At 41.9% G+C, this 19,100-nt stretch overlaps 1 protein-coding gene across 1 annotated transcript in view; it reads left to right on the forward strand.

Moving 5' to 3' along the window:
- Positions 1 to 49: 49 nt before the first annotated feature.
- CFAP299 (cilia and flagella associated protein 299) overlaps positions 50 to 19,100 on the forward strand; it is a 633,586-nt gene continuing 614,535 nt past the window's right edge. The window contains exon 1 of the mRNA XM_047719655.1: positions 50 to 207. Coding sequence (XP_047575611.1) covers positions 97 to 207 — 111 coding nt within the window. The 5' untranslated portion in view covers positions 50 to 96. The remainder of the gene's footprint in view (positions 208 to 19,100) is intronic.

Below are 19,100 nucleotides of genomic sequence, written 5' to 3' on the forward strand. Positions count from 1 at the left end.
GCGCGGCGGCTCCGGGCGGGGCAGAGACCGCGCGGGGGCCGCTGCGCACCGGCCGCCGCGCCTCCGTCGTTAGGGACGCCCCGCGGCCGGGTTGCGATGGATCGGGACGACGGCGTCGGCTCCGTGGACAACATCGTCACCCAGTTCAGCACCTACGAGGACTTCCTCGACTCGCAGATCACGACCGTGGACCTGTACTACCTGGAGGTAAGGGTCGCACCCCCAGACCGGACCCCCGCTCCCCCCTCGCTCCCCCAGCCCCATTTCCCTCCCTCCCAGAGCCTGCGCGGCGTGCGGTGGTCGCCCCCTGGCGGTGGACTCGGCGACGCCAGGCTGCGCCGTTCCCCGACGGTTGCGCCTGCGCCATCGCCCGCGCCTACCCGGCCCGCGCGCCCTCCGACGGTGCGGAGCTCAGGCCCCCGGTGGCTGCCAGCGCGAAAGACGCCCGCCCGCCCGCCCGCCCGCGGGGGATCTTCAGTATCCGTCTGTGCCCGCTCGTGCCGCCCGGCCCTCTCCTTCCAGGGCCCTGTGAGGAGGGGCTGCGTGCGGACGTCCGCGACACCTTGCGCCGGGCTGGAATCCCGCCGCGCGGCCGTTTCTCTCTGCTGTGCCCGTCGGTGTCCGAGCGCAGAAGACGAGCCTTGCGGGGCGAGCGGCGTCGCCAGCCCGCGGTGCCTCCGCTGCGACGCCGGGCGTCGGGGCCACCGCACACCGCTGGGCGCGGAAGGCTTCGGGGACGCGTGCCGCGCTCGGGCCCCCGTGCGTCCCGCTGTGACGTGCGCTCCCGGCGTCGGCCGTCGCGGCGGACGGGGCGGCCACGGAGGCTCCCCGGAAGCGCGCGCCGCCTCAGGAGGACGCGGTGGGCCTGGCGGTGGTCTCCTACCCGTCCTGTCCTGCCGCCGCGCGCGGACGCAAGCAGGGGCTGGGGCCTGACCCAACCCTAACCCCTCAGTGCGCTGCGGTTCTCGGGCCCCGAAGAGCCCGCCGAGCGGGACTTCCTTCGAGGCCGCCTGCGCGGCGGGAAAGTTCGCGTTTCCTCAGGACGCGTCTCTGGTGCCACGAACGGGATGTTCCTCAGGGAGGAGCAGCGGGTGGTGCGCGCCCCGCCTCTGCCGCCCGCAAGCCGAGGGGCCGTGCACCGGTCACGGGGCCGTTCCGGACCGTCTGTCAGGAATTACCTCCGGCGATACTTACGACGTGGCTTCTGGCCGCAAAAACAGGCTTTTTGGTATTTTACCCAGTTAGTACGTCTGACGTCACGAATGCGTTGCCCCGAAGACACTAAAGGAGGACCGGAAAGTAGCGGGACCGGACGACGTTTGCGTCCGCGTCCGCACGGGCGAGCAGGCCGCAGCGACATGCAGACCCGAGCACCCCGCGAGCGTGAAACCGCGGGCGCCACGCGCGGACGTGGCCGAGGATCGAGCCTCGCCGGTAGCAAGGGTGTCTGGAAACGTCCGGCTGCGGGTTCTTCGTGTAAGAATTAAAACGTGAATTAGGAGTGAGAAATGAATACTTTTTCATCAGTCGGCACTTTAAGGTCTGTAAAATGGAAAATCATATATTTGGGGAAAGGGTAAACTTACTTATAACCTGGCGTGGTTTAGCTTATTCTTACTGTACTTTCATAGAAAGTAAGATAAAGATCGAACCGAATAATATTAAGGCGAGTGTATATATTTTGGATTGGAGAGTGAAACTTAAGTGTCACTTTAGGGTGTCATGAAGCTTTCTAAGTCTCGAGTACTGGCGTAGATGCGAGTTCACTGCTCCCGTGGGTTGCACAGAGACTAGTGGACTCCCCAGGATTCCTTCAGAAGCGAGGCTGGGACGCGGGCCCCTGTGGACGGTGGCTCTCGCTCTAAGAGTATGTGTGTGTGCGTGTGTCATCAGTAGTTGAGTTTGATGTGACCGCAGCAAGTTCTAAATGGTAAGCTTGAGATGGCATGTTTTATTATTTCTTTAGAGATTTTATTTATTTATTTGACAGACACAGCAAGAGAGAGGGAGCAAAGGAAGGGGAGTGGGAGAGGGAGAAGCAGGCTTCCCGCTGAGCAGGGAGCCCGATGTGGGACTCGATCTTTGGACACTGGGATCATGACCTGAGCTGAACACTTAACGACAGAACCACCGGGGCTCCCCGAGATGGCACGCTTTAGTCAGAACAGCCTAGAGTCCTGTGATTTGGGTTCTAATTCTGTACTGCACTGTAAGCAATTTGAAACTCCCATTTCCTCATCTGCAAACCGAAGGGGCTGGACTAGATAACATTCAAGGTTATGCGTGTAAAATTTTATGAGACATCTATAAATCCACCCGCCCATCCAGGCATCCATGTATTCATCCAAATATCTAATAAGTAAAGCTTCAGCGGCAGCCTACTGTAGTAGGTAGCTTGTAAATTGCTAGGAGTTTAAGAAAGAATCAGTTCTAGTCACCTTACTTTATTTTTTATTTATTTTTAAAAAAGTATTTACTTATTTGAGAGAGAGATTGAGAGAGCACAAGCAGGGGGAGGAGAAGACTCCCTGCTGAATGAGGAGCCAGACACAGGGCTCCATCGCAGGACCCCAGGATTTGGCCTGAACTGAAGGCACCTGCTTAACTAACTGAGCCACCCAGGTGCGCCATAGTCACCTAACTTTAGTATTGTGCTTACAGTTCAGTCTGAGTTTTCTTTATTCAGCAAACATTTTGCAAGTATTTATTATCTTCCAGTTACTCTTCTGTTACACAGAATATTATTTTATAGCTATAAGTTTTCAACTAATTTCAGTAGAAGTTAGTAACGATGCTTCACATACGAAGTGATGATGATACCTCCGGTGGATGCATTTGCTGTTCTTCACCACCCATGTGTGTGTCCCTAGAAGCTATCCTCTGCAGTCTTGAACCATGCTCTTTTGGCTTTGGCTTTGTTTCAGCCGATAGGAAATTAGAGGGTGGGGAGAGAGGAGTTGAAGAATTTATTCCTTTTCCTCTTCCTACTGGTTGTGGTTTGGGACTGGCAGCACTCTCTATTCTAGGAACTGTTTCCTCTCATCTCCTTTTAGGCCTAATGGTGTTAATGACCTCCCACGTTGCAGCCCAGCAAACACTACATCATCCTGTGTTGGTTTCTGTTAATCTTGGGATATCTTTGTAAATTGTGCTTTTATTTTTTTAATCATCCCTTTTGAGTTTCGCTACTATGACCCTGACTTCTATATTATCATTCAACATCTCAGACCACTCTAAGTATACAAGTCGTATATGTGTATACTGACTGCAATGTTTTCATGCGATTATGACTAGGAAGGAACGGTGCTTACTTTGGTAGCACATACACCAAAATAGGAATAGGAAGGGACACAGGAGAAAAAAATGAAGACCTGCACCAGTTAGCTATTTGATGAGATGGAAAGGGGTAAGGTGGTTAAGGAGAATAAAAGAGGCTCTTCATCCTGTGTCCACTGTGCCTTGCTCATTTTACTGGCTGCTACCTATAAACCAAGAGACATTTATAACAGCAATTAGATTTATCTCTGCTAAATCAAATAACAATATTTATTCTCAGAGTTAGTGGTACTTTAAACTAATTAAACCCAACTAAACTGATATAAAAATACTTGAAAAATTTTAGCAAAATTTTTGCACTATGACTTTCCAGATTCTGGGTGATTCTTCCATGCTGAATAAACACAGTTCCTTCATTTCGGCTGTGGCTGCCGCTGGCCACTAGAGAACCAAAAGGCCTATTGAATTGCTTTTCCCAGGTAAAGAATCAAGGGGTGTTTTTAGAATTGTTTTTAAATTTCCCTGACTAATGCATCTTAGTTGTGGCTAAGTTACTTATAGAGATTAGCAGTGTGAAAGTTTTATTTAGAGATTACTGTTCCATCATTTAGAAAATAGAATTAAATCACACAAATTAAATCTTTGGACACAATCTTAAAATTATTTGGCAGACACTGATTAAGTGAGATTCCAGGAAAAGTCCAGTAGCACAATTTACCATGGTTATACAGTAAGCCACCCAATAACCAACCAGTATTTATTGCATTTTCCCATATTTTTGTAGTATTAATTGGATCAGGTACAGAGTAGATGATGTTCCTATGAAATAACTTCATATATTTCAGAATCAGCTGTACTCTTTTGTTGATTCAAAAGGAAAAAAATTGGCCTAAATTAGCTACTCTCTGTAAGAGGAGTCCTACATTTTTCCTTAAGTAGGTCCACAGAGGTGCTTATCTCTAAGTAAAAATATCTAATCCTTCAAGGATGTGAATTCTGATGATCAGGGGTGAAATTAAATCCAGAATGCCACATCCACAGGACTTCTGAAACTTCATAAAGACAAATTTTAAATACTGTGAGCCTAACATCATCCTCAGTATTTCAACTGTGTCTCCAACAATTCCCCTAAAATCTATATTCTTTGTATTTAGTCTGTTTCGTTCATTTGGTACTTATAGTGACTTGAAAAGGAGGAGACAAGTGGAGAAAGGGAAGGTTCCCAAGTAGTGTGGAGAATTAGACGAGACAGGAGGCCTATGGCAAAATGCTGGAGAACAACCATTATTTAAGGTGTGGGCATGGAGGTGGTGCTCACAAGGACAATGATAAGGGGATTCAGAAAAGTAGAAGGAAATAAGGAGAATGGGATGATCCCAGAAACCAAGGACAGTTAGATAGCAAAACACCCTTGAACAACATTTACACAAAGCTAGGTGAGTGTTCTTTCTGTGAACCCCAACAGTAGAGCAGATGGGGAGTAATCATCCATAGACCTAACATCTAAAAGGTATTGGCATCCACATGGTGGAAAAGTAAAGATAACAGGACAACCGTAGGACCCCTAAAGGAGAAATAGCAAGATAGTCAACTTCTGTTCACTGGTAGTGGAATGGTCCACTTTGAGAACAGCAGCTGGAAGTGGGAGGGGTTTTGGCCAGTCAGTAGTAGGTAAGTATGTAGGTTCCCCAGCAAGGTCTGAAGGTGCTGCAGCAGTGTAGCCAGTGTGAACTCTTGAAACTATCTTCTATAGCTGACTTGGGCAGCGCTCCACACTGGAGATGCTATTGGAAGTGGAATCAACACTGAGCCAGATGGGGACAGTAGAGACAAAATTTGAAAGAGAAAGATAAAAGCAGGAAAGTAAGAGAAAAAAAATCCAGAAAGCAAGTGCCAAATTTTTGAATACCATAGGGAAACAAAAGAAGAGGGAAGTTCTGTAAGCCACAGTTTCTTCTACATGTTCAGGAGAACCAAAAGTGAGATGTAGAAAATCACTGAGGTCAAAGCCCATTCAGAGTTATAAGAGAAAAGAGTTGGTAAGGAGCTGAATAGCATCCTTATCCTCCCTAACAAAACCTTGACCTTTCTGAGTTCAATCTAAAAGACATTAAGAAATTGATATACACACGAAAGAGTTCAGAGATGATGTGACAGAATTCAGGAAATGATTAGGAAAAAAAGGAAATCTTGAGAAATGAAAAGTAACTAGAAGGAACACGAGAATGGATCAACAGAATAGGTGATATCCTAAAGAAACAGACGGTTAAAAGGAGGAAAATTTTTAGTTAAAAAAAATAAGAGATAAAGGATTCAAGCAAAATTGACAATTATTGAAGATAGAACATGCAGCATATAGATAATAGGAGTCCCTGAAGAAGTAAATAAGAGCAAGGAAGCAGACTTAACCCTAGAAACTATCATTCAGAATTTTCTTGAAAGAAACAGCAAAAAAGATTCAAAATGACATATGAGAAGATTACACTCTGTACCTGTGAATTTAAACCAGGTATGACCAAGATGTATCTAGTAAAATTATGTAAACTTTATTTTTTTAAGATTTTATTTATTTATTTATTTATCAGAGAGAGAGAGAGAGAGAGAGAGCTTGAGTGTGAGCATGCTGGAGTACAAGCAGGGGGAGCGGCAGACAGAGGGAGAATCAGGATCCTCGCTGAGCAGGGGACCCAACTCTGCTGTAGGACTTGATCCCAGGACTCTGGGATCATGACTGAGCTGAAGTCAGACACTTAGCTGACTGAGCCACTCAGGCACCCAAAAAAAGTATATGAACTTTAAAGAAAAGGACAAAAAGTCATTTGGACTTCAAGACATAAACAGACATGACTTATAGGTTAAAACAAATGAAATTATCAGACTTTTTAATGTTTAGGCGAGAACAAATTGGGATCACTTATTTCACTATTTAAGATGCTCAAGCGAAGAATAATTGAGCCAAGGATTTTATATCCAGCAAATACGAATTTCAGATGTAAAGGTCACAAATTGTTATCAATATGCAATAACCCAGTTTTATGATGGGTCCTTATTCATTAGTGTCCTTATTCATTAGTGTTATAGAAAGAACACTAGGAAAAAAATAAGTAAGGTGGTATCAACGTAGGGATTGGTAACATTGAGCATCCACAGCCGCTAATGTCACAAAGGGAGAAAAGCCAATATTGGTACATGAAAGAACAAAACACTACTAACAAACCTAACAATTTAGGTTTGAAGACTTCAAAACTAAATTTGATCTAGTCTCTGGGTGCAGCCGCTAGTTCGCAGGACACAGAGAAGGCAGAGGAACACACTGGAACTATGGATATACAGTCAGCAAGACCAGGTAGTGGGAAACTATAGATCAAACCTCATATGTTCTTCTTATATAGGTAGCTGTAAATTAAGAGAAATTTAGAAAACACATGAAATTTTAAAAAGTAGGGAAGACTTGGGGAGCCTGGGTGGCTCAGTGGGTTAAAACCTCTGCCTTTGGCTCAGGTCATGATCCCAGGGTCCTGGGATCGAGCCCCACGTCAGGCTCTCTGCTCTGCAGGGAGCCTGCTTCCTCCCCTCTCTCCCCCTGCCTGCCTCTCTGCCTACTTGTGATTTCTCTCTCTGTCAAATAAATAAAATCTTAAAAAAAAAAAGTAGGGAAGATTAAACTGGTATCTAGGGTTATACGCTTGGCTGATAAACCTAAAGAGAAATGCAGAGAAGTGATTACTATAAAAGTCAGGAGAGCGGCTACTTTCGGGGGAAAAAAGAGTAGTAGTTAGGAAGGTGTACATGAAGGAGCTCCTGAAATGCCTTCCAGAGTTTTATTTCTTGACTGGAATGGTGGTTACAAGAGTGTATGTTATAACAACATTAAACTCTGTTCATCACATCTCTTTGTCTAGGTTTCTGTATCTGTGTTTTATTTTACAATAAAAAAAATTTAAAAAGCTACTGATTGACCAAACAACTGTAAGAGAAATCTTTAATATTGGATATAATAAACAAAGTGGTAGTTTTATTGAAAAACCTCAACAACATTTATCAGTAAATAATCAGCTAATTAATCTGTTCTGAGTATTCAGCTTTCTAGGTCTTTGCATTAACAGTGATGGTCGAGCAGAATTTAATTGCTAAAAGATGCACAGAACCCACAATGACAATCCTCACAAATCTAGAGTTTATTACAGAAAAGGGACACAATATTAGCAACAACATTACAGTAAAACAGTGCACCATAGCCAAGCAAGCAAGGGGTCAGGGAGGCGAAGTGCAAGTCCATGCTTTAAGCAGAATAGAATGTCCTTAAAAAGGAGAATAATATGCCAGAAACACCTGGTATACCACTGGGTTCTGGTTAAGAGAGAAAAAAAAAAAAGAGCAACTGGTCATGGAATCAGCAAAGGGCCATGGACTTGGAACTGCCCATAATGAGCTGAGTTCTTTGGGACCCACCAAGTCTTGAGGTCAAGCAGGCCAAGCAACAATGATTAGATGGGGGTGTAGTACATCTGGAACAGAGCAGGACTGGGAACAAAGAGGGTGTGCCAGCTGCATAAGCCAAGAGTCTAGATCCCAGGTTTTCAAGGCTAGTAGACATGCATTTTTTCCTCAGCTTACATACATGGCTATGTGGAGACTTTCTTATAACTGGCTACAAGAGGAAGGAAAAGTCCGAGCCTGGTGTACAAATGAGCCATTTGGTATGTGGGTGGAAATTGAAAATGGACAGTAGCTGCGGTATTGCTTCAACTAGGTGAGGTCTTTAAAGATTGTGGGAAGAGAATCTTTTCAGAGGTCATCTACTTTCTGTGACCACAGAAGCAGTTCACAGCTAAACTATATAAGGACTGCTAGGCAGTGGGAAATGCCAGAAGCAAATGTGCTTGCTCATGTGGAAGTGGTCACAATGCGCCTAGCACAGACGAGGCATACACAACCAGGCAGACAGAAAGACATGGCCAGTTGCTGTCAGCCTGCCTTTTTCATTTACCACCTCTGTGCCGACATGGTGGGCCCATAGAAGAAGGGACTGTGGTGGCAGAGGTGGGGCTCTGCAGGAGCCCCACAGCATGTGCTCCCACTTACCAAGGCCAGTCTAGCTACTGTGACCTCTGAATGTCCAACATGTCGACAATCCAGGCCAGCCCTCTGCTAAAGCACCATGTCTCAAGGTAACCAACCAACTGCTTGGTGGAAGATTCACCATGGCGGACCCCTTCCTCTTCGGAAGGGCGGGCAATTCAATCTGATAGGCATAAGCATATGTGGTATAGTCACATGTCAGCTATCCTGTCTAAGTCCTAATGGGATATTTTCTTTTTTTTTCTTTTCAGTTGTACTGAGATATAACTGACATAGAGCACTATATAAGTTTAAGAGGTAAAATGTAATGATTTATTGACATGTATTGCGAAATGATTTTTGCAACAAGTTAACACTCATTATCTCATATAGATGTAAGAAAAAAGTGCTTTTTTTCCTTGTGATAAAACTTAGCATTTACTCTCCTAGAAATGTTTAAATATGCCATACAGCAGTATTTATTTTAGTTAAAATGTATAGTATATCTCCAGTACTTATTTATCTTATAACTGGAAGTTTGTACCTTTTCACTGCTTTCATTCAATTCTCTCACATCTCTGCTCTGGTAACCATATATCTGATTTCTTTATGAATTTTTTGTTGTTGTTTGTTTTGTTTTTAGATTCCACATATAGGTGATATAGGTGATACCATGAAGTATTTGTCTTCCTCTGACTTATTTTACTTAGTATAATGCCTTCAAGGTCCATGCATGTTATGTGGTCTCAAGTAGCAGGATTTCTTTATTGTTTATGGTTGAATAGCATTCTAACACATACATATTTTCTTTATCCACTTAAAACCATTTACCTGTTGGAAGACACTTAGGTTTTTTTCTAGGTCTTTTGTGAATCATGCTGCAATGAATATGGGGCTGTGGATATTTCTTTGATATACTGTTTTTGTTTCCTTCACATACATATGCAAAGGTGAAATTGTTAGATCATGTGGTAGTTTTATTTACATTTTTATTTTTATTTTATTTTTTTAAAGATTTTATTTATTTGACAGAGAGAGATCACAAGTAGAGAGAGAGGCAGGTGGAGAGAGAGGAGGGAGCAGGCTCCCTGCTGAGCAGAGAGCCCGATGCAGGACTCGATCCCAGGACCCTGAGATCATGACCTGAGCCGAAGGCAGCGGCTTAACCCACTGAGCCACCCAGGCGCCCCTTATTTACATTTTTAAAAATTATTAATTATTTTTATTCACATATAATTATTTGCCCCAGGGGTACAGGTCTGCGAATTGTCAGGCTTACACACTTCACAGCACTCATCATATCACATACCCTCCCCAATGTCCATAACCCAAACATCTTCTCCATACCCCCTCTCCCCCCAGCAGCTCTCAGTTTGTTTTGTGAGATTAAGAGTCTCTTATGGTTTGTCTCCCTCCCGATCCCAACTTTTTTCATTTTTTCCTTCCCTACCTTCAAGCCCCCCTCTCAAATTCCTCATATCAGGGAGATCATATGATAATTGTCTTTCTCTGATTGACTTATTTCGCTCAGCATAATACCCTCTAGTTCCATCCACGTCATTGCAAATGGCAAGATTTCATTTCTTTTGATGGCTGCATAGTATTCCATTATACACACACACACACACACACACACACACACACATACACACATACCACTTCTTTGTCAATTCATCTGTTGATGGACATCTAGGTTCTTTCCATAGTTTGGCTATTGTGGACATTGCTGCTATAAACATTTGGGTGCATGTGCCCTTTTGGATCACTACGTTTGTATCTTTGGGTAAATATCCAGTGCTGTGATTGCTGGGTCGGTCATAGGGTAGCTCTATTTTCAACTTTTTGAGGAACCTCCATGCTGTTTTCCAGAGTGGCTGCACCAGCTTGCATTCCCACAAACAGTGTAGGAGGGTTCCCCTTTCTCCGCATCCTGGCCAGCATCTGTCATCTCCTGACTTGTTAATTTTAGCCATTCTGACTGGTGTGAGGTGGTATCTCATTGTGGTTTTGATTTGTTGTTTCCTGATGCCGAGTGATGTGGAGCACTTTTTCATGTGTCTTTTGTCCATCTGGATGTCTTCTTTGCAGAAATGTCTGTTCATGTCCTCTGCCCATTTCTTGATTGGATTATTTGTTATTTGGGTGTTGAGTTCGATAAGTTCTTTATAGATTTTGGATACTAGTCCTTTATCTGATATGTCATTCATGAATATCTTCTCCCATTCTATCAGTTGTCTTTGGTTTTGTTGACTGTTTGTTTTGCTGTGCAAGAGCTTTTGATCTTGATGAGGTCCCAATAGTTCTTTTTTGCCCTTGCTTCCCTTGCCTTTGGCAATGTTCCTAGAAAGAAGTTGCTGCAACTGAGGTTGAAGAGATTGACGTCTGTGTTCTCCTCAAGGATTTTGATGGATTCCTGTCTCACATTGAGGTCTTTCATCCATTTTGAGTCTATTTTTGTGTGTGGTGTAAGGAAATGGTCCAGTTTCATTTTTCTGCATGTGGCTGTCCCAATTTTCCCAACACCATTTGTTGAAGAGACTTGTCTTTTTTCCATTGGATATTCTTTCCTGCTTTGTCAAAGATTACTTGACCATAGAGTTGAGGGTCTATTTCTGGGCTTTCTATTCTGTTCTATTGATCTATGTGTCTATTTTTTGTGCCAGTACCATGCTGTCTTGATGATGACAGCTTTGTAATAGAGCTTGAAGTCTGGAATTGTGGTGCCACCAAATTTGGCTTTCTTTTTCAACATTCCTCTGGCTATTTTGGGGTCTTTGTGGTTCCATATAAATTTTAGGATTATTTATTTCTTTGAAATAAATTGATGGTATTTTGATAGGGATTGCCTTACATGTGTAGACTGCTTTAGGTAGCATAGACATTTTCACAATATTTGTTTTTCTAATTCATGAGCATGGAACGTTTTTCCATTTCTTTGTGTCTTCCTCAATTTCTTTCAGGAGTACTTTTTTTTTTTTTAAATTTTTTTAATTAATTTTTTATTTTTTCAGCATAACAGTATTCATTATTTTTGCACCACACCCAGTGCTCCATGCAATCCGTGCCCTCTACAATACCCACCACCTGGTGCCCCCAACCTCCCACCCCCCACCCCTTCAAAATTCTCAGATCGTTTTTCAGAGTCCATAGTCTCTCATGGTTCACCTCCCCTTCCAATTTCCCTCAACTCCCTTCTCCTCTCCATCTCCCCTTGTCCTCCATGCTATTTGTTATGCTCCACAAATAAGTGAAACCATATGATAATTGACTCTCTCTGCTTGACTTATTTCACTCAGCATCATCTCTTCCAGTCCCGTCCATGTTGCTACAAAATTTGGGTATTCATCCTTTCTTTTTTCTTTTTCTTTTTTTTTTTTTTTACAGCTTTATAAACATATATTTTTATCCCCAGGGGTACAGGTCTGCGAATCGCCAGGTTTACACACTTCACAGCACTCACCATAGCACATACCCTCCCCAATATCCATAACCCCACCCCCCTCTCCCAACCCCCTCCCCCCATCAACCCTCAGTTTGTTTTGTGAATTAAGAGTCACTTATGGTTTGTCTCCCTCCCAATCCCATCTTGTTTCATTTACTCTTCTCCTACCCCCTCAACCCCCCATGTTGCATCTCCTCTCCCTCATATCAGGGAGATCATATGATAGTTGTCTTTCTCCGATTGACTTATTTCGCTAAGCATGATACCCTCTAGTTCCATCCACGTCGTCGCAAATGGCAAGATTTCATTTCTTTTGATGGCTGCATAGTATTCCATTGTGTATATATACCACATCTTCTTTATCCATTCGTCTGTAGATGGACATCTAGGTTCTTTCCATAGTTTGGCTATTGTAGACATTGCTACTATAAGCATTCGGGTGCACGTGCCCCTTCGGATCACTACGTTTGTATCTTTAGGGTAAATACCCAGCAGTGCAATTGCAGGGTCATAGGGTAGTTCTATTTTCAACATTTTGAGGAACCTCCATGCTGTTTTCCAGAGTGGTTGCACCAGCTTGCATTCCCACCAACAGTGTAGGAGGGTTCCCCTTTCTCCGCATCCTCGCCAGCATCTGTCATTTCCTGACTTGTTAATTTTAGCCATTCTGACTGGTGTGAGGTGATATCTCATTGTGGTTTTGATTTGTATTTCCCTGATGCCAAGTGATATGGAGCACTTTTTCATGTGTCTGTAGGAGTACTTTTATAGTTTTCTGAGTACAGATTCTTTGTCTCTTTGGTTAGGTTTATTCCTGGGTATCTTATGATTTTGGGTGAAATTGTAAATGGGATCGACGCCTTAATTTCTCATTCTTCGGTCTTGGTGTTGGTGTTTAAAAATGCAACTGATTTCTGTGCTTTTATATCCTGACACTTTACTGAATTCCTGTATAAGTTCTAGCAGTTTTGGACTGGAGTCTTTTGGGTTTTCCACATATAGTATCATATCATCTGCAAAGAGTGAGAATTTGACTTCATTGCTCATTTGGATGCCTTTAATTTCTTTTTGTTGTCTGATTGCTGAGGCTGTGACTTTTAGTACTATGTTGAATAGCAGTGGTGATAGTGGACATCCCTGCCATGTTCCTGATCTTAGTGGAAAAGCTCTCAGTTTTTCCCTCTTGATGAAGATATTCACTGTGGGTTTTTCATAGATGACTTTGATGATATTGAGGAATGTACCCTCTATCTCTATGCTTTGAAAAGTTTTGATCAAGAAAAGATGCTGTACTTTGCCAAATGCTTTTTCAGCATCTATTGGGAGTATCATATAGTTCTTGTTCTTTCTTTTATTAATGTATTGTATCACATTGATTGATTTGCTGATGTTGAACCAGCCTTGCAGCCCAGGAATAATCCCAGTTGGTCCTGGTGAATAATTCTTTTAATGTACTGCTGGATCCTGTTGGCTAGTATTATGGTGAGAATTTTCACATCTGTGTTGATCAAGGATATTGGTCTGTAATTCTCTTTTTTGATGGGGTCTTTGCCTGGTTTTGGGATCAAGGTAATGCTGACTTCATAAAATGAGTTTGGCAGTTTTCCTTCCATTTATATTTTTTGGAGCAGTTTCAGGAGAATGGGTATTAATTCTTCTTTAAATGTATGGTAGAATTCCTCTGGGAAGCTGTCTGGCCCTGGACTCTTGTTTCTTGGGAGATTTCTTTCTTTTTTTTTTTTTTTTTTTAAGATTTTATTTATTTATTTGACAGAGAGAGATCACAAGTAGATGGAGAGGCAGGCAGAGAGAGAGAGAGGGAAGCAGGCTTCTTGCTGAGCAGAGAGCCCGATGTGGGACTCCATCCCAGGACCCTGAGATCATGACCTGAGCCGAAGGCAGCGGCTTAACCCACTGAGCCACCCAGGCGCCCTCTTGGGAGATTTCTGATGAATGCTTCAATCTCTCTACTGGTTATAGGTCTGTTCAGGTTTTCTATTTCTTCCTGGTTCAGTTTTGGTAGTTTATATGTCTTTAGGAAAGCATCCATTTCTTCCAGATTGTGAAATTTGCTGGTGTATAGTTGCTCATAATATGTTCTTATAATTGTTTGTATTTCTTTGGTATTGGTTGTGATCTCTTCTCTATCATTTATGATTTTATTTATTTGGGTCCCTTTTCTTTTTGATATGTCTGGCCAGGGGTTTATCAATCATTAATTCTTCAAAGAACCAGCTCCTAGTTTTGTTGATTTGTTCTATTGTTTTTTTTGGTTTCTATTTCATTGATTTCTGCTCTGATCTTTATTATTTCTCTTTTCCTGCTGGGTTTAGGCTTTCTTTGCTATTCTTCTCCAGCTCCTTTAGGTGTAGGGTTGGGTTATGTACTTGAGACCTTTCTTGTTTCTTGAAAAAGGCTTTTATCACTACATATTTTCTGCTCAGAACTGCCTTTGTTGTGTCCCACAGATTTTGAACAATTGTGTTTTCATTATCATTTGTTTCCATGAATTTTTTCAATTCTTCTTTAATTTCGTGGTTGACCCATTCATTCTTTAGTAGGATGCTCTTTAGCCTCCATGTATTTGAGTTCTTTCCAACTTTCCTCTTATGACTGAGTTCTAGCTTCAGAGCATTGTGGTCTGAAAATACACAGGGAATGATCCCAATCTTTTGGTATTGGTTGAGACCTGATTTATGACCCAGGATGTGATCTATTCTGGAGAATGATCCATGTGCACTAGAGAAGAATGTGTATTCTGTTGCTTTGGGATGGATTGTTCTGAATATATCTGTGATGTCCATCTGGTCCAGTGTGTCCTTTACGGCCTTTATTTCCTTGTTGATCTTTTGCTTGGATGATCTGTCCATTTCAGTGAGGGGGGGTGTTAAAGTCCCCTACTATTATTGTATTATTGTCAATGTGTTTCTTTTATTTTGTTATTAATTAGTTTGTATAGTTGGCTGCTTCCATGTTAGGGGCATAGATATTTAAAATTCTTAGATCTTCTTGTTGGACAGACCCTTTGAATAAGATATAGCTTCCTTCCTCATTTCCTTTTATAGTCTTTGGCTTAAAATCTAATTTATCTGATATAAGGATCACCACCCCAGCTTTCTTTTGATGTCCATTAGCATGGTAAATTGTTTTTCACCCCCTCACTTTAAATCTGGTGGTGTCTTCAGGTCTAAAATGAGTTTCTTACAGAAACTCATATACAGCATATTGATGGGTTTTGGTTTTTTGCCCATTCTGAAACCCTGTGTGTTTTGATTGGGGCATTTAGCCCATTTACATTCAGGGTAACTATTGGAAGATAGGAATTTAGTGCCATTGTATTGCCTGTAAGGTGACTGTTACTGTGTATTGTTTCTGTTCCTTTCTGATTTACTGCTTTTAGGGCTTTGCTTAGAGGACCCCTTTCAATATTTCCTATAGGACTGGTTTGGTGTTTGCAAATTCTTTTTTTTGTTTGTTTTTCCTGGAAGATTTTTATCTCTCCTATTTTCAATGATAGCCTAACTGGATATAGTATTCTTGGCTGCATATTTTTCTCATTTAGTGCTCTGAATATATCATGCCAGCTCTTTCTGGCCTGCCAGGTCTCTGTGGATAAGTCTGCTGCCAGTCTAATATTTCTACCATTGTATCATTGTATGTTACCGACTCTTGTCCCGAGCTGCTTTCAGGATTTTCTCTTTGTCACTAAGATAGTAAGTTTTACTATTCGATGATGGGGTATGGACCTATTTTTATTGATTTTGAGGGGGGGGGTTCTCTGTGTCTCCTGGGTTTTGATGCTTGTTCCCTTTGCCATATTAGGGAAATTCTCTATTATAATTTGCTCCAATATACCTTCTGTCCCCCCCTTTATTCTTCTTCTGGAATCCGAATTATTCTAGTATTATTTCATCTTATGGTATCACTTATCTCTCAAATTCTCCCTTCATGGTCTAGTAGTTTTTTGTCTCTTTTGCTCAGCTTCTTTAATCCCCATCATTTGGTCTTTTCGATCACTAATTCTCTCTTCTGCCTCATTTATCCTAGCAGTAAGAGCCTCCATTCTTGATTGTACCTCATTAATAGCTTTTTTGATTTCAGCTTGGTTAGATTTTAGTTCTTTTATTTCTCCAGAAAGGGATTTTATTTCTTCAGACAGCGTTTCTCTAAAATCCTCCATGCCTTTTTCAAGCCCAGCTAGCACCTTGAAAATCATCATTCTGAACTCTAGATGTGACATATTACCAATGTCTGTATTGATTAGGTCCCTAGCTGTCAGTACTGCCTCTTGTTTTTTTTTTTTTTTTGTGAAGAATTTTTCCGCCTTGTCATTTTATCCAGATAAGAATATATGAATGAGAGAATAAAATACTAAAAGGGTGGCAAAGACTCCAGAAAAGTGTATGCCAACCAAATCAGAAGAGACCCCAAACTGGGGGGAGAAGGAAGGAGTAAAAAGAATAAAAAAAATACACACACACACGTATATTAGGCTGGTGGATAGAACAGAGCCACCTACTTGATTTTGGGTGTATTTTGGTCTCTTAGAAGAAATACCTCCCAAAATTTTAAAGAAAGAAAAACATACATATACAAAAATAAGGGTAAACACGATGAAGGGATGGAATATGACTGTAAAGATAACAACTAAAACGAATTCTAAAAAAGGAATTGACAAGTTGGTTGGAAAAAGAAAGAAGGAAAAAAAAAAGGGGGAGAGAATGTGCTTAGGCTGGAGATGAGAACAAATCCCTGTGCTAGATTTAGGGTATATTTTGATTTATAAGACGAAATTGTTTCCCAAAATTTTTAGGAAAAAAAAAACTTATGTGTATACAAAAAATAAGGTTAAATACAATGAAGGATAAAATTTGACTATAATAATGGTTTTAAAAGTTTTTTTAAGAAAGGTATTATTAAGATAAACTAGTTAAAAATGTTAAAAGAGGAAAGAGAAAAAGTTAAAAAATTGAAATAAGAAAAATATAAAATTAAAAAAATTTTAATTTTTTTTCATGATCTGTGAGCTTTGTCTTGGCTGGATGTTCTTGCTGATCTTCTGGGGGAGGGGCCTGTTGTAGTGATTCTCAAATGTCTTTGCCGAGGCAGAATTGCACCACCCTTGCCAGGGGCCAGGCTAAGAAATCTGCTTGAGTTCGCTCTCGGGAGTTTTTGTTCCCTGAATGCTTTCCATAGAGCTCTGGAGGACGGGAATGAAAATGGTGGCCTCCCAGTCTCCAGCCCAGAGGAGCCAGGGGCTTGGGGCCCCACTCTTCAGTGCACCCTCAGAGAAAAGGGGTCATTCACTCCCATCTACCTGGTCTCTGGCCATGCTCTGGCCTATCCCGGCCTGTGACCGAGTATTTCTGTCTCTGGCGCACAGCCCCATTTGGAGTCTCCAAACCCAGCAGATTCCTGCTTCCAGAGGAGGAAGGTGAGTCTCCCTGGATTTGCCACCTTTGGGGTCCCTGCTCAAAGAGCAGTGGTCTGGCTGTGCTGCGGATCATGGTTTAAGGTAACCCCGAGCTGAGAACTCACTCGTTGCCTCTTTGTAGTCGGCTTCCCTACTCCGATACCTGGGAGCTCTACCACACTCAGACACCCCCGATTTTTCAGTGACTCCTGGGACCTGAGACCACACTGTCCCCACAAGGGCTTCATCCCCACTTAGCCTCTGGAGAGATATCTCTCAATGGAGCAGACTTCTAAAAGTTCTGATTTTATGCTCCACTGCTCCACCACTTGCCAGGAGCCAGCCCCTTCCCCCGTAACCTATCTTCCCATTGCTTTGTATTCACTTCTCAGCACGTCCTACCTTCCAGAAAGTGGTCGATTTTCTGTTCCTAGAATTGCTGCTCTTCTTCTCTTCGATCTCCCATTGAGTTTGTAGGTGTTCGGAATGGTTTGATAACTATCTAGCTGAACTCCTGTGACCTGATTGCAGTTCAGTCTCTACTCCTCCACCATCTTGTCTCTATCCTATTTTTCATTTTTTGAGGAACCTCTACACTGTTTTCCATAGTGACTGTACCAGTTTGTATTCCCACTAACAATGCATAAGTGTTCTCCTTTCTCCACATTCCTACCAGTGTTTGTTATCTATTGTCGTTGTGATGATAGTCATTCTAACAGGTGTGAAGTGATATCTCATTATGGTTTTGATTTGCATTTCGCTGATGATCAGCACCTTTTCATGTACCTGTTGGTACCTGTTGTACCTGTTGGCCATTTCAATATCTTCTTTGAAAAAAGTCTGTTCAGGTCTTTTGCCCATTTATGAATTGGATTATTTGTTTTTCTGCTATTGAGTTGTATGAATTCTTTGTGTATTTTGGGCATTAACCTCTTATCAGATACATGAATTGTAAGTACTTTGTCTCATTCCATAGCTCGCCTTTTCATTTTGTGGATTATTTCTTTCACTGTGTAGAACCTTTTCCTTTTGGTGTAGTATCTTTTACTTATTTTTTATTTTGTATTTTGTTCTTTATGCTTTAGGTACCATATCCCAAAAAATTGTTGCTGAGACTTACATCAAGGAGCTTTTTCCCTATGTTTTCCACTAGGAATTTTATGGTTTCTAGTCTTAATTTAAGTCTTAAATTCATTTTGAGTTAGTTTTTGAGTGGTTTAAGATATGGGTCTAATTTCATACTTTTACATGTGAGTATCCAACTTCCAGTGCCAATTATTGAAGAGATGATCTTTTTGCCATTGAGCATTCTTGGCTCCTTTGTCAAATACTAGTTTACTATATACACATGGTTTTATTTCTGGTCTCTCAATACTATTCTATTCATCTGTGTGTCTGTTCTTGTGCAAATACCATTCTTTTTTGATTGCTATACCTTTATAATATAGCTTGAAATAATACAGCTTCCCACTTGTTGTTCTTTATCAGGATTGTATTGGCTATCCTGGGGTCTTTTGTGGTTCCATATAAATTTTAGCACTTTTTCCCTACTTCCATAGAAAAATGTTATTGGAATCTTGATAGGGATTACATTGAATCTATCAATGGGGGCTTATGGAATATTGTTCTACAGGCACAGGGTTCTATATAACATCATGTCAGACCAGGGACCTATTTTAAAACAAAGGAGCAGTGGGAACAAAACTATCTATGTGATTCTTTTCTCATAATATATTCTGAAACATTCAGAGCTGCCAGCAGATATATCTTTGGGATGGGTTCCTAAAAGCACAACTGAAGTGCCACTTTGTAGATGATAGTTTAAGAGAATTGGGATGCCATTCTCCACAATACAGTGTACACTGTGAATTAAAGAACTTTGCATTTAGGTTTGTTTCCTTGGTCTGG

The sequence above is a fragment of the Lutra lutra genome, chromosome 2 (genome assembly GCF_902655055.1).
Source record: "Lutra lutra chromosome 2, mLutLut1.2, whole genome shotgun sequence".
Classification (NCBI taxonomy): domain Eukaryota; kingdom Metazoa; phylum Chordata; class Mammalia; order Carnivora; family Mustelidae; genus Lutra; species Lutra lutra.